Source organism: Haemaphysalis longicornis, unplaced genomic scaffold, assembly GCF_048455015.1.
Source record: "Haemaphysalis longicornis isolate Haplotype H1 unplaced genomic scaffold, Haemaphysalis longicornis Haplotype H1 scaffold_12, whole genome shotgun sequence".
In the NCBI taxonomy this organism is placed as follows: Eukaryota; Metazoa; Arthropoda; class Arachnida; order Ixodida; family Ixodidae; genus Haemaphysalis; species Haemaphysalis longicornis.
In genome coordinates this window covers 96852717-96874696 of record NW_027526225.1, presented here as the reverse complement: position 1 = coordinate 96874696, position 21980 = coordinate 96852717, and the positions used below count along the sequence as shown (strand labels likewise).

The 21980-nt window shown below is 50.0% G+C and overlaps 1 protein-coding gene across 1 annotated transcript; it reads left to right on the top strand.

Moving 5' to 3' along the window:
• Window positions 1-4508: 4508 nt before the first annotated feature.
• On the top strand, window positions 4509-15078 carry LOC144163038 (uncharacterized). The gene is made up of 8 exons (XM_077693824.1): window positions 4509-4844; window positions 5805-5942; window positions 6920-7114; window positions 7656-7953; window positions 9867-10027; window positions 11669-11929; window positions 12269-12971; window positions 14710-15078. The coding sequence occupies exons 1-8, from the start codon at window positions 4524-4526 to the stop codon at window positions 14991-14993; spliced, it is 2361 nt and encodes a 786-aa protein (XP_077549950.1). The 5' UTR covers window positions 4509-4523; the 3' UTR covers window positions 14994-15078.
• The last annotated feature ends 6902 nt before the right edge of the window (window positions 15079-21980 follow it).

Sequence of the window (21980 nt, the reverse complement as noted above, 5' to 3'; positions counted from 1 at the left end):
CAGCGCCCCTGGCGGCCGCTGCTTACCACTTCGTTACAGAAGCCTTTTCGTTAAATTAATCCTTTATTATTACCCTTAATAGTATTTTCTGTATTTCATGACATAATTGTCTGTAACACTTGTCAAACAATTGTTTAGTTTGATTTAAAAACTTAGATGGCGCTGGCTGCAGCAGGAGTTATTTGGGGAACGCCTGCGCTCCATACAATTTTTTTCATCGCAAAAAAGACCCGCGCTCTCCATTGGTTTTTCTCCCGCACGACACATCTGTACCTTTTAGTAGCATGAGCTAGACTATAGGGAAAACAAAAACATCGAAGGTAATTTTTAACAGATAAGAGCATGATCTTACGGGCAGCTCATGGGGGTTTCTATGGCCGTAAGGACTTTTGCAAGAAACCAATTTCTGCTGCTCTAAGGGCAAAGAAGGGCTTACTGACACACACACATCCTTCATTCTGGTGGTATGAAAGGCCTCTACGACTTCTCAGTATCTTTGTGATCCATGGCGTCACAGCACCTTCGTGTCATGAAGTAGAGGCTGGCAGCCACACTCCTGGTAGTGCGAAATCAGACGGGAGCGCTCCGACTTGCCTAACATCATTTTCTTTCCAATTAATGTTCGTCTGTTTGTCAGCCTTTGTTTCATGTCCATTGGGCCGAATTTATACCATGAATATGTACCAACTTGCTCAGCTAGACACCTTTTTGACCATCTTTCGTTTAGCTTGTACCATGATACCCGGATCCCACATCCTTCTCTTATTGCACGAGTATAGAACATAAGCTTGCGAACCGCTGTAGCAAGCGTTGACAAACCACATTTTTTGCGGAGTGTGCTGCACGTTGGAATCTTGCGACCAATATTAATGCCACTACTGGGCCACATTTCTGATGTAGCAAGGACATGGTATTTGTTGTATCCGCCGCGCAACATACGTGGCAGAGAGATGCAGACGCTACCATCGTACCCACGGAAGAGAGAGCTTTTATTCTTGTTTCACGATATTTTTAACCGGGCTTGCGGTTACTGATGATGATGCTGAAAATTGGCCACCTTAGCATTGTGCGCCACCTGGTGGCATGAAAATAACTACATCACACAACACAACATCTCCTCCTCCCAAAAAGGGGCAGCCCACCGTCGCACAACACAACATCCCCTCCTCCCAAAACGGGGCTTGCACAGTCACTGCATTGTCTCATAAGTCATATTCAGCCAGCCACGCAGGCTTGCGTCGATCTCTGGTGGATCGCCGTGGAACCGCACTTTCAGCACTTGTCTCAGTCCCTCCCGACACGTTCCTTGGTACACTCATGTCCGTTACATCAACACTCGGCACAGCAGTACTTGCAGTTGAAGTTGGAACTGCCGTTCTGTCGGTGCTGGCCGGGGTAGTAAGTGGCTGGAACATCTGGGCACTCGGGGGCTGTGCTGCGGTGGAGCCGGGAGTCCCAGGGGAAACGCAGGTTGCCTCTGTCGCAGGATTCCAGGCTGCAGCGCAGCACAGCCCCCGAGTGCCCAGATGTTCCAGCCACTTACTACCCCGGCCAGCACCGACAGAACGGCAGTTCCAACTTCAACTGCAAGTACTGCTGTGCCGAGTGTTGATGTAACGGACATGAGTGTACCAAGGAACGTGTCGGGAGGGACTGAGACAAGTGCTGAAAGTGCGGTTCCACGGTATGGCGGGCTTTCCCGGTGTCGGTAGAAACGGCGGCGGCGGCGTCAATGCCATTGAAGAAGATTGCAGTATACCGTACTTGAGTAGTGACGTGGCGTTCCGCCCGCAGCCGAAAAGGGTTACCCCGTCTTGGCGACGAGTTGGTCGCGTATGAACTCGGGCTTGCGGTTGCTGATGATGATGCTGAAAATTGGCCACCTTAGCATTGTGCGCCACCTGGTGGCATGAAAAGAACTACATCACACAACACAACAGTATTAGTACCATGTTTTGTGGGGGAGGGGCGAAGAGTTAAGTGCGTGTCTAAGGTGTTTCGTCTAGTATCTTGGTGCCTTCCCCCGAAAGAAAAATGTGACGTTTTAAGTGCGAATGCACTTTATAAGCGACCCCAAACCATCCACCGCCGGCGGCGGCGTCCGCAGTGCTCCTCTATAGTTAAAAAAGAAACAGCATCCGGCGCCAGGTTTCGATCCGAGGACTTTGCGGCCGCAGCGCGACGCTCTACCGACCAAGCCACGGACGCGACGCTGATATCAGAGTTAGTGACGCGCCTTATATCTTTAACGCATTCAAACTACGTCGTCAGCGGCGTGCGTTGGCGACTCAGCGGCGTTATAGCGGCTTGATAACTGCGTGGTGTACACGTGATACTACAAACCCGATGGAAGAGATGGAAGAGAAGGCGGCGAGGCGGTGGGCTGCGGGGGCCGAGCGCAAGCGCCGCAAGCGGGCCGACAACCGTGCATTCGCACTTTCACATTCTCCCCCTCGGGGAAATGCGGGAGAATTTTTGAACAGCCCAATTACGTGTTCGATAAATTATTTTCCTATTCTTCGCTTGGAAATTACATTGTTTCTGAAATTTGTATGAAAATTAAGAGTTGTTGCCAAGCTAGCTACTTTGATCGGAAACAATTTGATCGGACGCTGAACACCGCGATTCGGAAAAAGCGAGACGTACGCGTGGCTACAATCCCGCTGAGGGCTTCCCCGTCGCGAGGTTTGAGCGGGAGGAGTCTGTGGCCAACCAAGAACCCAAAACATGCACCCCTCTGTCAAACGACGACGATGGTTGAACGCGAATCTTTCTATACTCAGTGACAACTTAAGAACGGCACCGAAAGTTGCCGCTGTGCCTTATCACCGTAGCCGGATGTTTCTCCGCGCGGCGCAAGTAGGGCGTTACTGGGAATATTTTGAATATGGCGTGAGCCGTTCTCGTGATTTTTTGGACTTAATATGCTTATAAACGACTCCAGTGACGACAAACAAACTGCGTGAGACAAGGCAGACGATATCACGCATTCATAGAAAACCCTTTTCAAAACGCGCGCGCACTGACGTCACGGGTCCGGCGCTTTGGCGGAGTGATACACTACATGAGGTGGAGCCGTTCTTGAGTTGTAACCGACTATAGTTACGAAATTCCATATAGCGAAATTCCATTGTAGCCGCGAGTTGCAGTTTCATTTAGGGAATAATCAAGGTGCTACTCACGGCTCGAATCGGGCGACGTTCGGGGCGCAAATCGGATGTCGCTCGGGGTGCAACTTGGATGTCATTTCGAGTCCCTGTACTCCACACCCTCGCCACCATCCACGGAGATGAGATGCTGCCATTTTTATTCACCGGAGCCAAACAGCAGTTAGTTTTAGTTTTTCCCTGCTGGGATGACCTTGTCTTGATATCCGGGGCAGCCGTCTCTTTGATTTCTCAGCAAGGAATCAACAAGAACGCCCACTTAAAAGCGAACTTCACTCGTCTAACTTGCGCAACCAACTACTAAACGTGTGGAATAGCATTCAGGTGACAGTCGTAACATTTTGTGGCCCACAAGTAGCTTAAAACTTACGTCAGATATTCTTCGAATTGCTAAAACATTTGCTTCAAACGTCTTCGACAGAGTGGCATGCACTGACGTGCTATCACAGCAGATTTCGTGGAAGAGTGGGGGCAGTGCGCAATGTTTCTTCTTTTTTGCGTTTCGCGAGTCAAATGGTTGCTGTGCATTCGTTTATCACTGCTTCTGGGGGTAGAAGCACGACGAAGCTAGCTCCGTATGAATTCCACGTGCGCAGAAAGGCTTGTGTTCCCATCATGAGCAACATGTTGGCCTTCCGTCGCGTCAGCATCAGGAAATCTGATCGACAAGCATTGGCGTGCGCCGAAATACCTTACACACGGCATTGAGACCGTCTTCCACGCTTCCATGCTAAGGCAGGCATCCTTCTGACCTCTCTCCTTCTTTTACGCGCACACTACTCCTATACACCGGCATTGAACTAGCGTAGTAATCCGACCCCTCCACCAAAACCCGAACCGTACTTTGGAACTACATACGAACGAAATTGAAGTACAACGGGACCGTCCTTCCCGAGGGTTTACCTCTCAGAAGAATTCCCTGGTACTATTCACTAATGGCGCTAAAAATGCCTTGGGAAGGTTTTCGCTGCAGCCAAGCATGTATGCTATTCTGTGACAATACATTTAAATAGGTCCCAATAGCCCGTCCAAATAATTGCGGGTGAATATGAAGGATGAGAACGAAACCATACCACACCATCTCGAACGACCGCTCCCAGCGAAACACTTCCCATAAATTATTGCTTCATAATTTCGACAAACGACCCTGGAACCGTTCACAAAGGTGCCGCTACTCTAAACACTGCGGTAGACGGCACATTAATCCTGGAGCAATCCTAAAGAAAAACACTCTCAGTGCACCGCTCCGACTTACTTTCGGTATTCCTTTTACTAACCGCTCTCTTAACCGTGCCTGTTCGGGCGGTGCCTGTAGAGTGAACAAGAATAAGTATTATAGTTCACTATAGTGCCTGTATGAAAGCCGAGATTTTGCATCACTGTTGCCATGCTTGTAAAACGTTTCCGCTGTCCTTGACTCGGTGCTTGTTTTTTCTAACCACTCAAAGGAAGGAGGTCACCGAGGAGGTGGAGGAGCTCGTCCCCGAGTACGTCCCCGAGTACCTTTACGAGTCCTTCAACGGCACCCTGGTCAAGCACTTCCTCAACGTCACCTTCAAGGCCAAGGACGCCGGAAGCGTGAAGAAATTCGCCAAGGTCGACCTCGCCTACTTCCACACCCTCAACCAGACCGTGTACAAGTACTTCCTGGATGTCAAGACTGAGACTAAGCCCGTGGTAAGTCGACAGGCGCGGCTACACTCTTGCTTTTTGTGTGTCGCTACGACAAAACAATCCGGAGCCATTCCGCTCCGTGAAGGCGGTGACCACCGAAGCTTTCTGCCTCACAACATAGACGCGACACAGAATGTGCGCGAAAGGCATTAGCAAATTTTATTACTCTGGAGAGGGGGTCGCGGTTGTCTCTAAGAAAGAGTTTTGCGTCTCGGGCACGATACATACCCAAAAATATTGCCGTGGTTGAACGCGGTTAAACCAAGTTTGTCGAATAAAAGGTCGATTTTCGTGCTAGAGCGCGCAGCGACGCACAACTGCACGGCAATAAAAACACACGCTGCTCGGCGCAGTGACGCTGCGGGACGAACTTGTGGTAAAGTCTGATGTAGCCAGCGCCTTGTATCATTTTCTGATTTTACGCGCTATTACTGTTCATCTATGCCTCTCTTCGCGACCCTGCCGCTGGAACTAACGAGTGATGAAACGCTTTCACTGAGGAAGCCGCAGCTGTCGCCACGAATTGGTTCTGGCGGTGGCCGAAGCGTGGCCGGTGGCGCATCCGTCAGCGCGGAGAACGAGGCGCTTGCTTGAAGGTCAGACGGACGCTACCAGGCGCTTCATAAGCTTCGCATAAAAGCGTTGCTTCGCCCTCGTAAAACAACTTTTTCTTGGCGCTCTTTGCCCTAAGTCGGCCTTGCGCCATAAGAACCCAATCATCATCATCAGTTTCTATGGCTCTGCAGCCTGGTCGCGCATTGTGGTAAACTTGAGACTGCGCATAAAGCAAGCTTTCGACCCCAATAATACTGTGCGAAAATATTATGCCTTCCGTTGAATAACTAGAGCAGTCACCACTGAAAGAACTGCGATGCGCCACAAAGCTGCACGCGGTCCGAATGGTTGAAAGAGAGTATCGTTGTACAGATTAAGCGCTGATGAAGTGCACTTTTCTTGTTACAGGTGTCTGCTTACCTTAACGTGAGCTACCCCGTGCGCCCGAGCCCCTTCTGGTACATCCCCTCTTACCTGGGCAACGACCTGATGAATGCCACCCTCTACGTTACCTACGGACAGGAGCAGGTTCCTTTCGTCGTCTACGTAAGTACATCCTTGCGGTCTCGCCCCATCATTCTTTCCGGCTTATTCGCGCGTTTTCGCCAATCTGCATCCTATGGTACATTACGGATATGAAAAGCAGCATACCATATTTTCGCGCGTGTAACCGCCCCTGCATATAACCCGCGCCCCCACTTTCCGCCGGCTAATAAAAAAATATATCCCGGTGTTTTGCCTGCCTATTTTATACATAAAACAATGGACCAAAGCTACAACTCAAGCAACATTACTCATTAATTTATGCAAAAAAAACTTACCTAGCTGACTACGTAACTAGAGAACTTACCGCATACATTTTTTATATTGGTATATTGTTGAGCTGTGTGTGCAAAATAAGCACTGTCAACGGGATAACAGTGGCTCAGTTGCTATAACTGCTTTAGGGGCATCACAGCCCATCGCGCATTGCGGTGAAGCTGCACCAAAGGAAATACCTCGCATATAATCCGCACCTCGATTTCACCCCTAAAATTTTCGCATTTTTGGTACGGGTTATATGCGCGACAATACGGTAACTCAAAACTCTGGATTAGGGAGCTATCCGATTAACTATACAAGATTATACAAGAGCGATTATACAACATATTCGATCATACGAGAGAGATTTTTCGAGTGTCGACGTTTTTTTAATTCATCCCTCACAAAAGGCAGTGTGGTTAAGAAGCTTGGTTTAAAATTCCACTTCCCATTAGTTGCACCATTGTCGTCCAACCTTTTCCGCTGTCGCTGACTCACTATGATCCCTCTCCTCCGGATGGGAGAGCAGTTCCTCCGTTGTCTTCTTTTCTCCCATCTTCAATTATCGTCAACAACCTAGCCAGGTCCCTCTTGTGCCCAGAGTAACTCTGCTTGTGCTTGCTGGGCAACTAAGTCTGCCTTTTCGGCCCTTGGGTAAATATTGATGGCTAGCGACGAAATTGATGGCTTTGAGCGACGGCTTACGCGTATTCTCTTCGCAGTACAACGCCACCAAGACCGAGGAACAGCTCCTGGGCCTGCACGCGTACGACGAGACCCCTCTGCTGCACTGGTTCGTTCCTCAGTGTCTTGCCGACCAGCACGCCGGCAACACCGTCAGCTTCGCCTGCTACCTGGCGACCATCTACGACGCCCACCTCAACCGCCAGGTTCTCTCCTTCAAGCTGCCCCAGCAGGTACGACGAGCCCTACCCCTACTCTCCCCCTTTTCCTCGTTCAAACACGTACGGTCACAATCCCAATTCAAAAAGAATGCACCAGAAGTCGGCCTTTCGCGCCGTGGAAGAGCGCTATGTCACTAACAAAGGAAATAAGCATACACGAATATTATTTGGGCTATTCACCGCGGGTCTATCTCGTCATACGTGGCACGAGATAAAAGGGACAAACAGCCGAACCGCACATTAGCCGAACCAGTGAGGAGAACAGTTAACTAAAAGGCCGCAGCTGCGTTACGCCAGCTGTATGCGCACAACGCTGAAGCTCCCGTTCACTCCACGACATCGCGGAGCGAGAGGTCAGCCCGCATTAATTCCATTCCGTGCAGAGCAGTCAACCTGCGTCCTTATGAACACCACGGAGGCTACAGACCTGATTACTTAATTTACCGTCCGCCCTTTATCTCAGCCGACCGGCTCATTTATAAACCGGTTATTCCATTGTAGAGGTGCAACCCGCAACGAGCAGTTCACAAACCATTCCTTCTCTCCCCTTCAGCTGAGCCCCAAGGTCAAGAGCTTCGCCCTCAAGGCCCTGTCCCTGCTCAAGTTCAAGCTGTACCCGTACGTGTCCTTCTACGCCCTGCCTTTGAGCGAGACCGAGGACTACGAGGTGGTGGTCAGGCTGAACAAGACTGAGGTCAACCCCTACACCACCCTGGCCTTCGGCGAGCTCGTCCTCCCCGGTGAGAAGGTCGTCGTCGACAAGCTCGAGGTGTCCAAGTACGTCGTGCCCAACCTTCTTCTCTCCGCCTTCGACCGCCTCAAGCACTCGCTCCTCGACGACTACCCGTACCGTGAGTGCACTTACGCTTTTACCACCTCCCTGTGCCGTCCACATCACCCACGGCTCGTGCTTATATGCGAGGTTATGCGCACGCCTGCGGTTTGCTTACCGTCCCCTAACCCACTATCCTCCGCCACCAGAGCTTGATTTCGCGCAACAGCACAATGCGCGGAGCAGGAGTTGACTCCTCTACACGTACTCTACCTTCTACTCTACGTTTAGTCTGTGTTTACTCTACCTTCTCCTCTACGTTTACTCTAAGTTTACTCTATGTTCTACTCTACGTCTACTCTACGTTTAATCTACCTTCTACTCTACTCTAGTCATCTACCTTCGCCCTATCCTACAACACATTGTCCACAGACTGCCACTCTGTGATTCTGTCATTGTCGTGAATGACATTTCATTTAGACTGAATTTGAGAGCTCCACAGATCAGCTTGATTTCGCGCAACAGCACAATACGCTCAGCTTGATTTCGCGCAACAGCGCAATACGCGGAGCAGGAGTTGGTGGTGTCGGGGCACCTTGAAAGCGAGAGTATGAAGCTTACTCCTCAACGGTTACTCTACCTTCTACTCTACATTTACTCTAGGTTTATTCTACCTTCTACCCTACTCTACTCATCAACCTTCGCCCTATCATACAACACATTGTCCACAGACTGCCACTTTGTGATTCTCTCATGCTCATGAATGACATTTCATTTAGATTGAATTTGAGAGCTCCACAGGTCAGCCGACCGTACTCCCCACACCTGCTAGGGTTACACCTTCCGGGTACTTCCTCGGCTACGTCGTAGCTCACCTGTCAAGTAAAATTTAAAAAAAAATGTGTGTACTCGGCCTTCGCCAAAAACGCGGGGCTTGACCAAGTAACTAAACAGAAAACCTAGATAAGCTAAGAACGGCCATATAATAATGTGAAAAGCTTCACACTAAGTGATGGGAAGTGAGCAGCATCGATTAGAAAATGGTCTAGTGAGGACGAGGTTCTGGCTCAGGCTATAAGGAAGAATTTCATTGCGACCAAAAACAGAATGCAGGAAGATAGCGCCATCAATCGCGTAATTTTCGGACTGAAATCATTCTAAGAAGTAGGAGCCGATGTTTGCTCCTTCGTACTAGTCGGCGCCCCCTGGCGGCCGCTCAGCTAAATTTCGCTTACACGAGACACTTTCGACTCAATATTGAACAGGCCATTTTCCCCCCTTGTACACTATTTGACATGCGCGAGGACATCAAGCGCGTCATATGGGAATGTGCGCAGTATTCTGCATTTAGAACGCTCCTCTTAATGTCCTTGGGCCATTCGATCTCTGAAATGTTGAAACTAAGTGACGCGTTAGGTCCCTGGTCAGATTCTAAACGGGCACCCCACGCGAAAAAAGCTCTATTGACTTTTCAGCGAAGTATAGGACTTAATCAGTGTTTCTAAACAAATTTACGCAAGCATGCACATCATTGCCATCATAGTCATCACGATCATATATCAGTCATTTTTTATACCTCTGGGGTAGCATGCTGGGCGCCTTTGCCAGGATAACCTTGGTGGTGGTAAGTTAACAGGGAAGAGAAAAGAACAGGGGGTATTGTTGAACTCAACGGGGAGTTCACCCTCCTACAACCCAATCCAGGGAAGGGAAGGGGGGTTAAAAGGATAGGAAGAGAGAGAGAGGGAAGAAGGCGGTGAGTGGGGGACAGTTTATATCGTGTTCGTCTCGTCCAAGGCTCGACGGCTACAAACGCTGCACTAGTCCTGTCACAACCAGGAAGTTGAGGAGGTGCTGGAAGACCTCCCGTCGGAAGGCGTCCGGACCCTTTTGGAACAGGAAGACTTCCAGCTTGTGGCTTGGTGCACCGAGTCGCTGGAGGGCTGCCCGGAGTTCCTTGCCAGTGCCATTAAAGACGACTCTCTCTCGCAGAGCCCTGCAGCGTTGGCAAGTACTACGTGCGCACCTACGACAACGTGAGCTTCCCCCTGGCCGTGAAGCCCAACTGCGAGTACCTGGCCACCAGCGACTGTAGCAACAAGCACGACTTCGCCGTCGTCGTCAAGCCTCTGGACCTCACTGTCGGAACCAAGGTATGGAACCGCATGTCCACAAGTTCCAGCAGAGGAGTTGGCCTGGGGCGACATCCTCCGTTTGCCCGCTTAAAAATGTCCATTTAGCGCCCGTTTCAGTCGTGACGTAAGTGAACTTGCGAGGCTTCTAGCCAATGACGTACGCAGAAACAGACGCCGCGCCTTGCTTGTGCTGCGTCACCCCCGACTGTCTGCTTTTAGCCATTGAGGGCTCGCTGGGAACGAACACTTTGAAACGGGCGTGACATGGATTAAAAGTGAGAATTCCGCCCGTGGTCTGAGTTGTTACCATAGAAAAAACAGGGATTACGGCTCTGTGCTTCGTCGTACCTTACGGTGATTCCAACGGTGTCTGTGCTACGCCCTAGGTGCCGCAGCACTGCTTCAGGTGTGATGGGGAGGCGTAGAGTTTATATGCACAAGGTGCATTGACTGAACGGAAATGAATAGCAGATGGCGCTGGCTCTCTATTAATTTTGCATTATATGCAAGGTCCCTTATGCCGCGAATGAGCAGGGCTTAAAGGAGCCATGAAGAGAAAATACAACTTGGTTTAATTTGAGAGAACTAGGATTCAGTATCTCACTCAGCTCCATTACAGCCCCGAAAGATGTTTTTTAACGAAAAAAAAGCAAGAAGTATTGAAAAACTTTCAAATTGTGCGCCACAGTGACGTGTTATGAGCAAGAATGACGTCATACGGGCCAACAATAAAACGTAATTTTCAGTGCGTTAACTGCACGTTAGCATTCAACTGATGCGGTCAAATGAAACTAGAGGCCCCATTACAGACGTTCAGTCATGTGTCGTCACGACAGGTCAGTTAGGCGGCCGCCAGTCGCACAAACAAGGTTCCGTGACGTCATAGAAAAGTTGCGGGAAATTGGCTAGGGGGTCGCTACTGCTTCACACGTTTTCTTTATTATCTCCGTTATTTGTTCGAAGATTGCGATGATATTGATATCATTGTTATCGGGACTAAGCAGTCTTTCTAATAAACCCAACTTGTATTTTGTCTTCATGGGTCCTATAAGGGGGGGGGGGATACTAACGTGTGCACGGAACATGTGGACAAAACTTGGTAAAACAATGGAAATGACCATCAAAAACATAGTGACCTTCAGTGTTGTAAGGGCATTTTTTGTTAGCACAATCGAATACATTATTGCAGCTAACAGATATTAAATGCGTCATTGTTTGCCCCCGTACGTTGATCATGATGTTCGTAAAAAATAGAAGCATGTTACGACCTTAGATGTTTGCCGAAAACGAAGTGCTTTTGTCCGCGCCCTATTCAGGCCATCTAGAACGGTTTTTCTGTAGGAAGATATGGTTGAAGCTATAGCATTTCAAGCTCCTTGTGAGGGAAAATAACTCAAACAACAACTAAGGTTGATAAGCAATCGATTAACCCCATATTTAAAGCACCCAGCGACAACAAGTTCCTCTAGTGACAAGTGCAGTTAGAAATACTACCTCACTGTTTAGGTCTCTGCTCTACTTAGGTGTCATTCTGACAGGATGGCTTAGACTGAGGCGCGGTATTCATGATACAAGAAAGCAGGCCTCACTTACGGCACTTGGTCATGGGTCAACAGGAGCGTTTCTGACGTCCTATGTGCATCGTGCTGCCCTCTGCAGAGTCTCCGCGTCCAGCTTGGTGAAACCGTGGTGGAGCTGCCGCCTCCCGACCTTTACAAGGCCGAGGTTATGGTCACCGTGAACGGCACCCTGTTCGTGGCCAATGCCACCCAGGACCTCGTCCTGACCTACAAGTGGGACCGCAAACTCCTCCTTACGGTGTACCCCACCAGCGGACCCCACGACCCGCCAGTTGTCGAGCTCACCAACACGCTCAAGACCTTCAAGCTCCTGTTCGACGGTGTCAACTTCTTCGTCTGGGTCAGTTTCTTCATCCACGCCCCCGGCTATTGTTCTTTACTAAAACGTAACCCTTGTTAGTGCGGTTCGACAGCAGGCAGGAGATGCTATTAATGATTCGAACTCTCTTATGCTGGCAATCTCAATTTCCCTTTCAGTAAAAGAAAGAAAAGAAGAAAGAACCAAATACGAAGTGTCGATTTTCAATATGTAAGGCGAGGCTGGACGCCTACCGGTGGTATCGGTTTCTGTATTGAATACTTAAGTAGCATATTGCTACTATTACCTCAGTCGTGGCGGCTACGTATTCGCGTTCTGCGACAGACCGGCAATACAATTTTTTCAACCTTTCTCCCACAGGTGAACCCCCTGTACCAGGGCAAGACCTGCGGTCTCTGCAGCAACTTTGACAACGAGCCTTACTACGAGTTTGTGACTCCTGCCAACAAGGTTGTGCACAACTTCACCGAGTTCGTGGCCAGCTACGGCTTTGGCCTTCCCGAGTGCAGGGTTCCCCTTGTCACGCTGCCTTACCCTCTCCGCTACCTCGAGGAGCTGAGGTACCCCGCGCCGGGCTACAAGGCTGAGGGATATTACCCTAAGGAGCGCAAGCACTCAACAGTGTACCCTAGCGAGGAGGAGTACCCGAGCGAGCCCAAGTATACGCGCGAGTACCCCAGCCAGCACCACTACCCCAGCCACCACCAGTACCCCAGCCACCACCAGTACCCTAGCCACCACCAGTACCCCAGCCAGCACCAATACCCCAGCCACCACCAGTACCCTAGCCACCACCAATACCCCAGCCACCACCAGTACCCCAGCCACCACCAATACCCCAGCCACCACCAGTACCCCAGCCAGCACCAGTACCCCAGCCACCACCAGTACCCTAGCCACCACCAGTACCCCAGCCACCACCAGTACCCCAGCCACCACCAGTACCCCAGCCACCACCAGTACCCTAGCCACCACCAGTACCCCAGCCAGCACCAGTACCCCAGCCACCACCAGTATCCCAGCGAGCATCGCTACCCGTACGAGTCCTTCCTCCACTTTGAAGGTAAACCATCATTTTTTACCGAGACACTGAGATCGCGGCGCCTTCACTGCTGGGCACTGCCTATACTAAATACAAATTCCTTCCAATTACTGTCTCACTTCTGGCAAGTGTTTGCCTACCCAGTGTATGAGTAAACCCGAACGCCTACCTTAACGCCTTTTAAAGCAATTCAAGGTCAAGTTATAATTCACTGAGGCTTACAACCGTAAACATACTGTTCAGGGTTATACGCCGGGGATCAGGAGATAAACAAGGCAATACAGCTAATGTTTCGTCAACAAATTAAGCTAAGGTTTTGTCCACAAATGCAGCTTATGGAATGAAACAGTGGCTTGTTACATATCATGTGGTCATTAGCTGAGAATTAATTGAATGGTAGCTACGATAAATTTTACAATTCAAAACAGCGAAGAAAATTACGGATGTTCATTATTTTATGTAAAACAACATCTATTTCTTCTCGGGTACTAAAATCTCGCAGCATGAAGCATGTTAGGCTCACAGACACCAAACAATTTATTTAGCAACAAATGAAGCTTGTGCTTTTACACAAGCGTTTTATTTCGAATCTAGGTAGTAGCTTCTGACACCACGTGCCAAGAAATGCAGGGACTTGACCCCGACAATTAGACGAAGCACTACGCTATCCTGACTTTCTACCAAAGTAGGTTGCCTTAGCGTAAGCGGACGCCATTAAACTATCTTTACAACCGCAACACTACTACACCCAAACTGTCAAGCCTTGCTATCTTTCAGTTGAAAACATTCTCACATCTTTACTGAATATTTGCTGTATCTCTGCCTAGATATCACTATATTTACCAAACCTTACATAAAGATCAGGACAAAATAGCCATTCGGTAAACCGAATTGCTTCTTTGGTCAAATCTTACTGTGGCATACATCGCTTGGAAGATGGCGTAACAAAATAAGCAATGCAAGAAAGTGCTCGCAAAGGTAGAACAACAAGGTTTGCTCTAGGCTTCTACTGATCCGACAAATTATTAAATTCGATTTGAACCGGAGAAAACCAAAACTAAAGATTCTGTGGAAGCACTTTTATCCCAGACCTCTCACATTGGGTAATATATAGTAGGTGGAGCTGTCTTGCACTTGTATTACCGAGACTCGTGCAGCCGTATTTTCGCCCTCCGGAATAAAAAAGTTGTTCTCAACCTTCACGCAGTTAGTTCTTCCAAGTCCTGATCATGCGAAGGAAAGTTTGACATCCACCTCAATGCAGCCATACGGCTACAGAGGAAAGCTATACAGCTTTCTGAGAAACTTCGCAGTTGAAAAATTCACCCTGGTCCAGGATTCTAACCTGGGACCACCGTTTAACCGAAGCAGTCGCTCTACCAACTGAGCTAACCAGGAGGCTAGTCCTTTGTAGCGCGAGAGCAAATTGATCAACAACTCGAAGTGATGGGCAGGTGTTAATCGACCAGACGTAGGGGAAATCCCCAAGGTGGAGTAAGTTTCTGCGTAGGACAAGGACAATTTTTTCTTCAACCGCAAAGTTTATCAGAACGCTCTATAGCGTTCCTTTGTAGCCGTATTGCTGCATTGACGTGGATGTCAAACTTTCCTTCGCAGAAACTTACTCTACCTTGGGGATTTCCCCTAAATCTGGTCGATTAAGTCCTGTTCATGTTGAAATGCACTACTGCCTTCAGAAATGTCTGTCTTGGTAACGAGAGTGAAGCGGTGACGTGTCGTCGTGCCGTTGTGTGCGCAGAGAGCAAGTGCTTCCAGAACCGCACCATCCTGCGCGACCGCAAGGGCGAGGTCTGCTTCAGCGTCTTCCCCGTGCCCACGTGCAAGAGCGAGTGCCGCAAGACCCAGGGCAGCTCCCAGCTGACCGTGGGCTTCACCTGCCTGAACCGCAAGCACCCCGAGCTCAAGGAATGGACCCGCAAGGTCCGCGAGCTCGGCACCCTCGGCGTCCTTCCGTCCACTTACCCGGTCACGCTTGAGGAGAAGGTGCGCGTGCCCGAGAAGTGCGAGCCCGTCGAAATCTGAGCCCCCAACCCTCTGCTAGAATAAGAAACGAGGCCCCAGAAGGCCTCACGCCCTCTTGTTGAATAAACACCTTACAACAATTTTACCTGCTGTGTTGTTTTGCTGAAAAAGACTCTGATTCCACTGTCGTAGGAAACGGTGAAACACGAAAGTGAAATGTGCCGCATAATCTGCAGCTGACCATGATTTGCGGGTCGGCGCCTGTCTTGTGAATGTGCTTGCAGAGTGACGTCCTGCTGGCGGGTCGCTTCGGCAAAGGTGTACTGGCGTCATTTCCATGACGGATATTACGTCAGGGAAACCTTGGTGTATCCCGGTGTAAAACACTTTCGTGTTAAAATATAAAACCCGAAAACGAACAACCCTAAGTATAACATACTCTTTAGTACTAAGGGTTGCTTCCCCGCAAGAAGACGCTGTGTGCAGGGGTGCACCCTCTACAGGCCGCTTGCTTCATTGTACTGGCGTCCTTTCCGAGACGGATATGACGTTTGTCAAATCCTGGTGTATCCAGGAATAACACACTTTCATGTTAAAAACTTACTAATTTGAGCTAAATGATCTGGCAGTGGTCCCTGATTCCAGGAGAGCATGTGACAACTGTGCTGTCTTAGCCCTGGAAACCAGAGATATCTGGGCATCCAAGCTAGATCCATTACTTTACAACGACCGGCGTCATACAGCGGCTGTAACCGGACCACCTGAGTGACTGATGTACCCGGACTGTCTTTGCCTTTTTTTTTATTCTTGACCAGTTCTCTATATTACTCTGCTCTATAATTTCAGTCCCCTCTACTTCCCCTTCCCCGCATTAGGTTGTATAGACGGCTATAACACTGCGCTGTACGAACCCGCTTTCTCCACAATTTTTAATCATGTCATCCCTCCGCCAAGTTCCTGGGTCTTCTACAGAACTCAATCCTAAAACCACAAGTTCTTGCCCCTGTTCCGCAGCCCCGCATCTCAGTTTCCATCCGCTTAGCCTGGTGGTCTGCAGATTTTTCATTAATTCCCAGCAATGCGCATAAAGTTTTCCGTAGTGGGCTGTACGGCCCAATTAAACAGGTGTACATGGAAAGGCAGCTATTTTGGCCACAAAATGCCTGCTTGTTATGGGGATACAGAACAAGTTTCCTTGCAAGGATGCTATGGTAGCTACCGTTGTTACACTAGCATGCCCGAATGGCAGAAAAATTGACTGGGTTTACGTGGCACAATACAATGATTTAAAGCAGCCAGACACTAATTGGTACCAGAGTTTTCTAGGGCAGTGCATTGACCAATGCAAGAGGCGAAATGAACTCACCGTGAAGTGAAGTACAGTTAAGCCTGTATATAATGAAGTTGACAAAACTTTGCATTTTTTTTCGTTGCATTCAGGTCTTCGTTACACGCAGGTTTCGATTTAAGGCTCGCGGGAATGAAGCGGAAACGAAACGACTATGCTAGGCATCAGTGATGCTGAACTCACCCTCGTTCAAGGATATATTTCACACTGAAAAACGGCGTCCTACACAGTCCCTGAATTCACTAACGTAACTAAGCATCACTTTTGCTTTTTGATACTATTCTCGGTCCCTTAAAAGCGTTTCGAGAACCAAACGGATGCTGAACGGGTGCCTTTCAATGGATGCTAACTAGGACACTGTACCGGGCGGTAACGTTCTTCTTTCTCGCAGGCGGAGACGGCATTTCAAATTGCGAGCTTGTCTTGAAAAAGCAAATATATTTATGTTCAGGCAGCAGAATCATCCACGAACCCATAGCACATATATGAAGGGACAAACGCGACTACACGCCGACAGGCAGGCATAGCACCTGACCGACACCGCAATCACACGTGGAAACGCACGAGAGATTGCGGTGAGGGCAAAATTCCCTAAATTAGTCCATTTCGCCAGTTGATATTTATAAAAAGGGCAACAAACCTTGAGTCATCAGCGTAGCGAATTCGTTGTATCCAGGGTAACCATCGCAAATCCTCCTTAACATACAGCTCGCAAACACATAGGCTTCAATGAAGGTGGAAATTGGCAATTGAAAAACTCCGTTAAATCCAGGACTTCGTTACATAGAGGTTCGTTCCATCCAGGTTTACGTGTAGCAGCATTGTACAGAATACAGCATGGTACCAAACGCACTTGAAAGAGGTTACGATAAATATGCAAGCAATTCAAGTAGGCAAGTTGGAATTTTTTAATCCTTGTTGAATGCCTCTGGCTGGCTTTTGTATCTGTACACACATCCACGGAAAGACATCCGCTGCGCCGGCCTGCCAAAGCTTCTCGATGGCGGAGTGTGGACGACGTCGTCGAAGCCTTCCCCCTCGGGGCTAAAGTTCCTCAATGTCGGCGTGGAGACGCCGCTGTTCGCCACCAACCCACCGCCTAAGTTCCTCGACGCCGACCTCGAGAGGCCGTTGTACGCCCCCATCTCGCCGTTCAAATTTCGCGCGCGGCGCCTCTCTTCGACCCCGTACGTCGGAAGCGCCTCGGTGGCATTCCTCGTTGGCGGTCTCTGAAGGCCTTCCAATTCACGCGGCCGTATACCCAGCATGTTGAGGAAAGGGCAGCCATTTCCACCCCGTCTGGAGCTGAGGGATTCCACCACCACCTCGACGCGTTTACGAATGTTTTCCAGTTCGTTCTGTGCTTCGGATGACATCCGCCCGGTGACGCTTCGTTTGAACTCAACCCCTTTGCCTTTTTTCTTCCCTCGTCGACCGTCCGAAGAAGAACTGGAGGAAGATGAGGCCTTTTTCTTCGCGGATTTGTCCTTGCCACGTCTTCTGCCGCGTGACGAGGAAGAGTTCGAAGACGAAGACGACCTTTTAGTCTTAGATTTAGACCGTCTCTTCGACCGAGACTTAAAGCTTTTGGTAGAATCATCCTTGCGTCGCCGAGGGGTGCGCGAACGTCGCGATTTGCCGTCCGAGGATGAAGACGAAGAAGATGACTCCTTCCGCCTCCTCGAGGGATCTCGCTGTGGCGACGAGCTTCCCTTCGGGTCGTCGTAGTCATCCCGGAAGCGCCGATTTGGCGAGCGTGTGAGCCAAGCTTTTCTGGATACACCCTCATCCTCGCGGAAGTTTTGCAGGGACGTTGTCCAACTCTCCGGTAGATTGCCGCCCGTGACCGTACGTTCCTTTTTTTCACCAGTTTCATAGCCGGCAACTTCACCGTATGTTTGTGGAAACATTCTCTCTGCGCAATGCTCATCGATATCCTCCCGTATCTTGCGTAACAGGTCCGACGCCCTTTTCTGCGGCAGCTTTGACACGGCCCTCCTCGGCTGCTCATAGTCTTCCCTTACGCGTTGCCAATTCTCACCAAAGTAAGCACGTCCTCCGTAATGCCTCGCGTTTGGCGGTGGACCATCGTAGCGATCAGGCGAACGGTCGTAGCGATCCCCTGAGCGGTCATAGCGATCTGGTGTACGGTCGTAGCGAAGTATCGGCCCACCGTAATCGGGAGGATGTCGCATCGGCTTGCGGTATCCAGGCGTGGGCTGCCTTTCGAAGCCCCCTGGAACGTTCACTGATCTTTCAAAACTACCACGCCTCCAAATAGGCGGCCCGGCGTACCCGCGGCCGGACGGAACCATTAATTCCTCGTAATTTGGGGGAACGTTGATACTATCTTCTAAGCGGCCTCCCATGTTCATCAGCCTTTTCTTTTGAGGCCACGTTTGGGCGAGCTCCACAAACGTCAGCGCTGTGTCCATTTCCGCGAACTCTCTAAACATCTCTCGGTGTTCAGTGGCAATGGGCTGGCCGTTGCAGCCAATCATTGGCCTACCGGCGTCTTCGTAGCCTCCGTCCATCGGCCTACCCGCTTCGTAGCCGCTAGACATGGGTATGCCCCTGCCGTATCCGCAGGGTTGACCCGGCCCCACCCCCATTGCTCTGTTGTACCCGCACCCCGGTCCGGGGACCATACCCGGTGCCATTTCCGGCGCAACGTTCTGCCTAGAGAACCTCTGCTCAGGCGGCACAGTATACGCAGGCAGGCTCTCGATGTACATCTTGCCTCGTACAATGTTTGGCCCAACCTGTTGCTCGTACGCCTTGACCGCTGACAGGTACTCCTTGGCAGACTCGGATGGCTCATCTCGCACAGTGGCTCTGGTGTCGGCCCCGTCCTGTTGCAGTTGCTGCTGCTGCTTGCTGCTCCCTGTCATCGCTGGCGCGGCTGGCGCAGCGTTCTCTTGTGGTGGCTGGACACGAAGGGCTTCAAAAGACGTCGAGGACGACGACGCAAGAGGAGGACCGCGAGGTTGCTGAGTTGGCGTTGCCGAAGACGGGGGTAGAAAACTTGGGTGCTGCTGATTTGGCGCGGCCGATGCCGGGGGAAGCAGACCGGGGGGTGTCCGAGATGGCGTGAAAGAATCTGGGGGAGGAGCACCAGGTACACCTTCGGTAGGTGGGAACGCAGGTGGCGGGAGACCCAATCCTGGGGACTGCCCAGGTGCTGTGATGGGAACTGGCTTTTGCGAACCGTAGAAAGGTGGCCCTTGAGGAGCTTCGGCCATTTTTCACAGGCAAGAGGCTCCAGACTTTGATTTTGAACGCTTCTAGGGGAAGATGCCTCGACACAGCTCGATCCGTTGCCGTTCGGCGAGGGAGACCCGCAGCGTGGATTGACCTGGAAGCGAAAGTAAAAGCTTGTACATGGTCGAGCAAGTTGTTTACTTATTAACTTTAATCGCTCTTTTCATATTTCGTCCTAAATTCAAACCACTGTGTTAGCAAGCAGTACGAGTTCTGGTAATTGTCGCGTTGTTTTGTTGACCTTTTTGTTACAAGGACCCAAAAAATGGAAGCTACCTCCTCAAGTTGACATCTAGGTCTAAAGAAATACAAGATAGGAAACAAGTGACTGCACGCACGTGGCCTCATGTAGGTTTGAAACAATCATGAACATGCAAGTCTTGGCACAAAAGTCAAATGGTTGCTTTAGACAGGACCATGTGTCACTTGCTTATGAGAAAGAACGCCAAGAGGGTAAGTAGGGAAGGACATTGCCGGGCTCACTCATAAAACTGCAATCCTTACCATTGAATACACAATGAAATGCCTAACCGTGACTCCTGTGTAGGCATTAAAATTTCAATTTTCGAAATCATTAAAAGGACGCTGTATTTATTATAATCAATGCCCGCCTATATGCTTGTTCCATTGCGACTGTTTCCGAAAGACGATAGCCTTTTAGTCTTCTGCCGCCACTGCTGCGCAAAACACCTCCCTCTCTTCCCCTCCAAACCAACGGGCCCTTCGATTCCCCTAGAGATTTTGCCATTGTTATTGCTATTCCGATTTTAAAATTTAATTCAATTTTCCCGCGCTCGCACGACTTGCGCAACATCCGCTTGGAGAATGCGAAACTCCTCCCTTCTTCACAGCCGGGACAGAGCGGCGGCGCGCGCCGCTTTTGCCACGCAGCAACGAAAAGCTTAGGAGAGGCCCCGGCGGTCACCGGCGCATTGAGAGAAGTGTGGAGAAAGTCACGTGGTTTTTCCGCGGTCATTTGGGGTCACGCTCATTGGGCGTCCCAGCAGCGCCGCCGAATGCCGGCCCACCGAGGCCTTACGTCACTGCGCGGCCCAGCAGGTAGCCAATGGTTGGCAGGAGGAGACGAAGCAGATGAAGTGGAGCGAGCGATGGCGGAGAAGGTACCGTGTGCGTGCAAAACAAGCAGAAAGGGGCGACCTCCAAACATGGCTTTCGCGGCTGCAGTAGAAGTGACGTCAAGACCTCTCCCAAGCTTGTCTTTCATCCACAATTTTAACATAGCGGCTCCGCTGCGCTATGCATTGTGGGTTCCGGGACGCGACTACGCAAGTGCGGCCGGGCACTACGTCTATATACGACACCCACATCAGAACGAATGCTTGCACACGCCGAGGCGGAGACCGGAACGAATGCGCACATGCCCGTTCCGGTGCCGGTACCCGCCGCCGTTAGCGTAGCGCACGCTAGCCGCTAAGCTATGCCTCGATAGCGACACAGCTGCTCCCCACCACACCACAGGCAGGCAATACGCAGGAGTTTCGTGCCATGCACTGCGCCCCTGTCAATTGTGTTTCTCTTCGTCCGAAGCTTCGCTGGGTAATCCGCCACCGTATGATGGTTCAGCTTAAATGCATGTCTCGTTATAACCACGTCCTCCCGGTTATAATCCCTCGTTATAACCAAGTCGTCGGGATATAAAGTAAGCTTCGTTATAAGCGATGTTCGTCAAAAGCGGAGGGTATTTGCTGTGTACCCATTGGAGTAATGATCGTGAAACACTCCGAACAGAGCGAGGCTTCTAATGAAACGGTTTCAGTATGAGATGCGCTCGCAGTACATGCCTCAGGGCATCGCCGTCGTGACCACCATGGCCGGCTCTACATTACAGGTATCTATTACAGTAATCCCTCGTTATAAAGAAGTCAGCGGGACGGCCAAAAATTTCGCTATAAGTAGTGGTTCGATATAAGCAACAACTCTAGAAAATTTAAAGCATTTGAGCTTTAATTGCGCCACAGCTGCGATGAATCAGAGCACAATCTATTCAGTGAAGCAAAACTTTATTCAGGTGCAAAAAAGGGAGGGAACTTTGGCCGTTTCAAGTTCGTGCTGGGCGCGAAGGTGTTGTGTGAGTGGAGGTGTTGTGTGAGTGACACGCCCGTCCATGGTCTTCACGTCTATGTTCCTGCCATTCTTTTAATGTGTTTCACGTCCCCATTATTGACTCGTCATGGTGATGTTATCGTTCAGGTCTGTCACTACCAACAAGACAAGGCACTCAGAACTGATTTTAAGGGGTCCATGCAGACCAAACACAAGTTTCGTTCACTCGAACGGTTGCCTCATTAGAATCTTACAGATACCACTTTTAACGCATACTTCGCTCAAATAAGCTACATAATTAGGAAAAAAGGGAATGGCCACGTGACACACTGGCTCATTTCCCGCAACAGAACCTATGATATCATGAGTGTCCA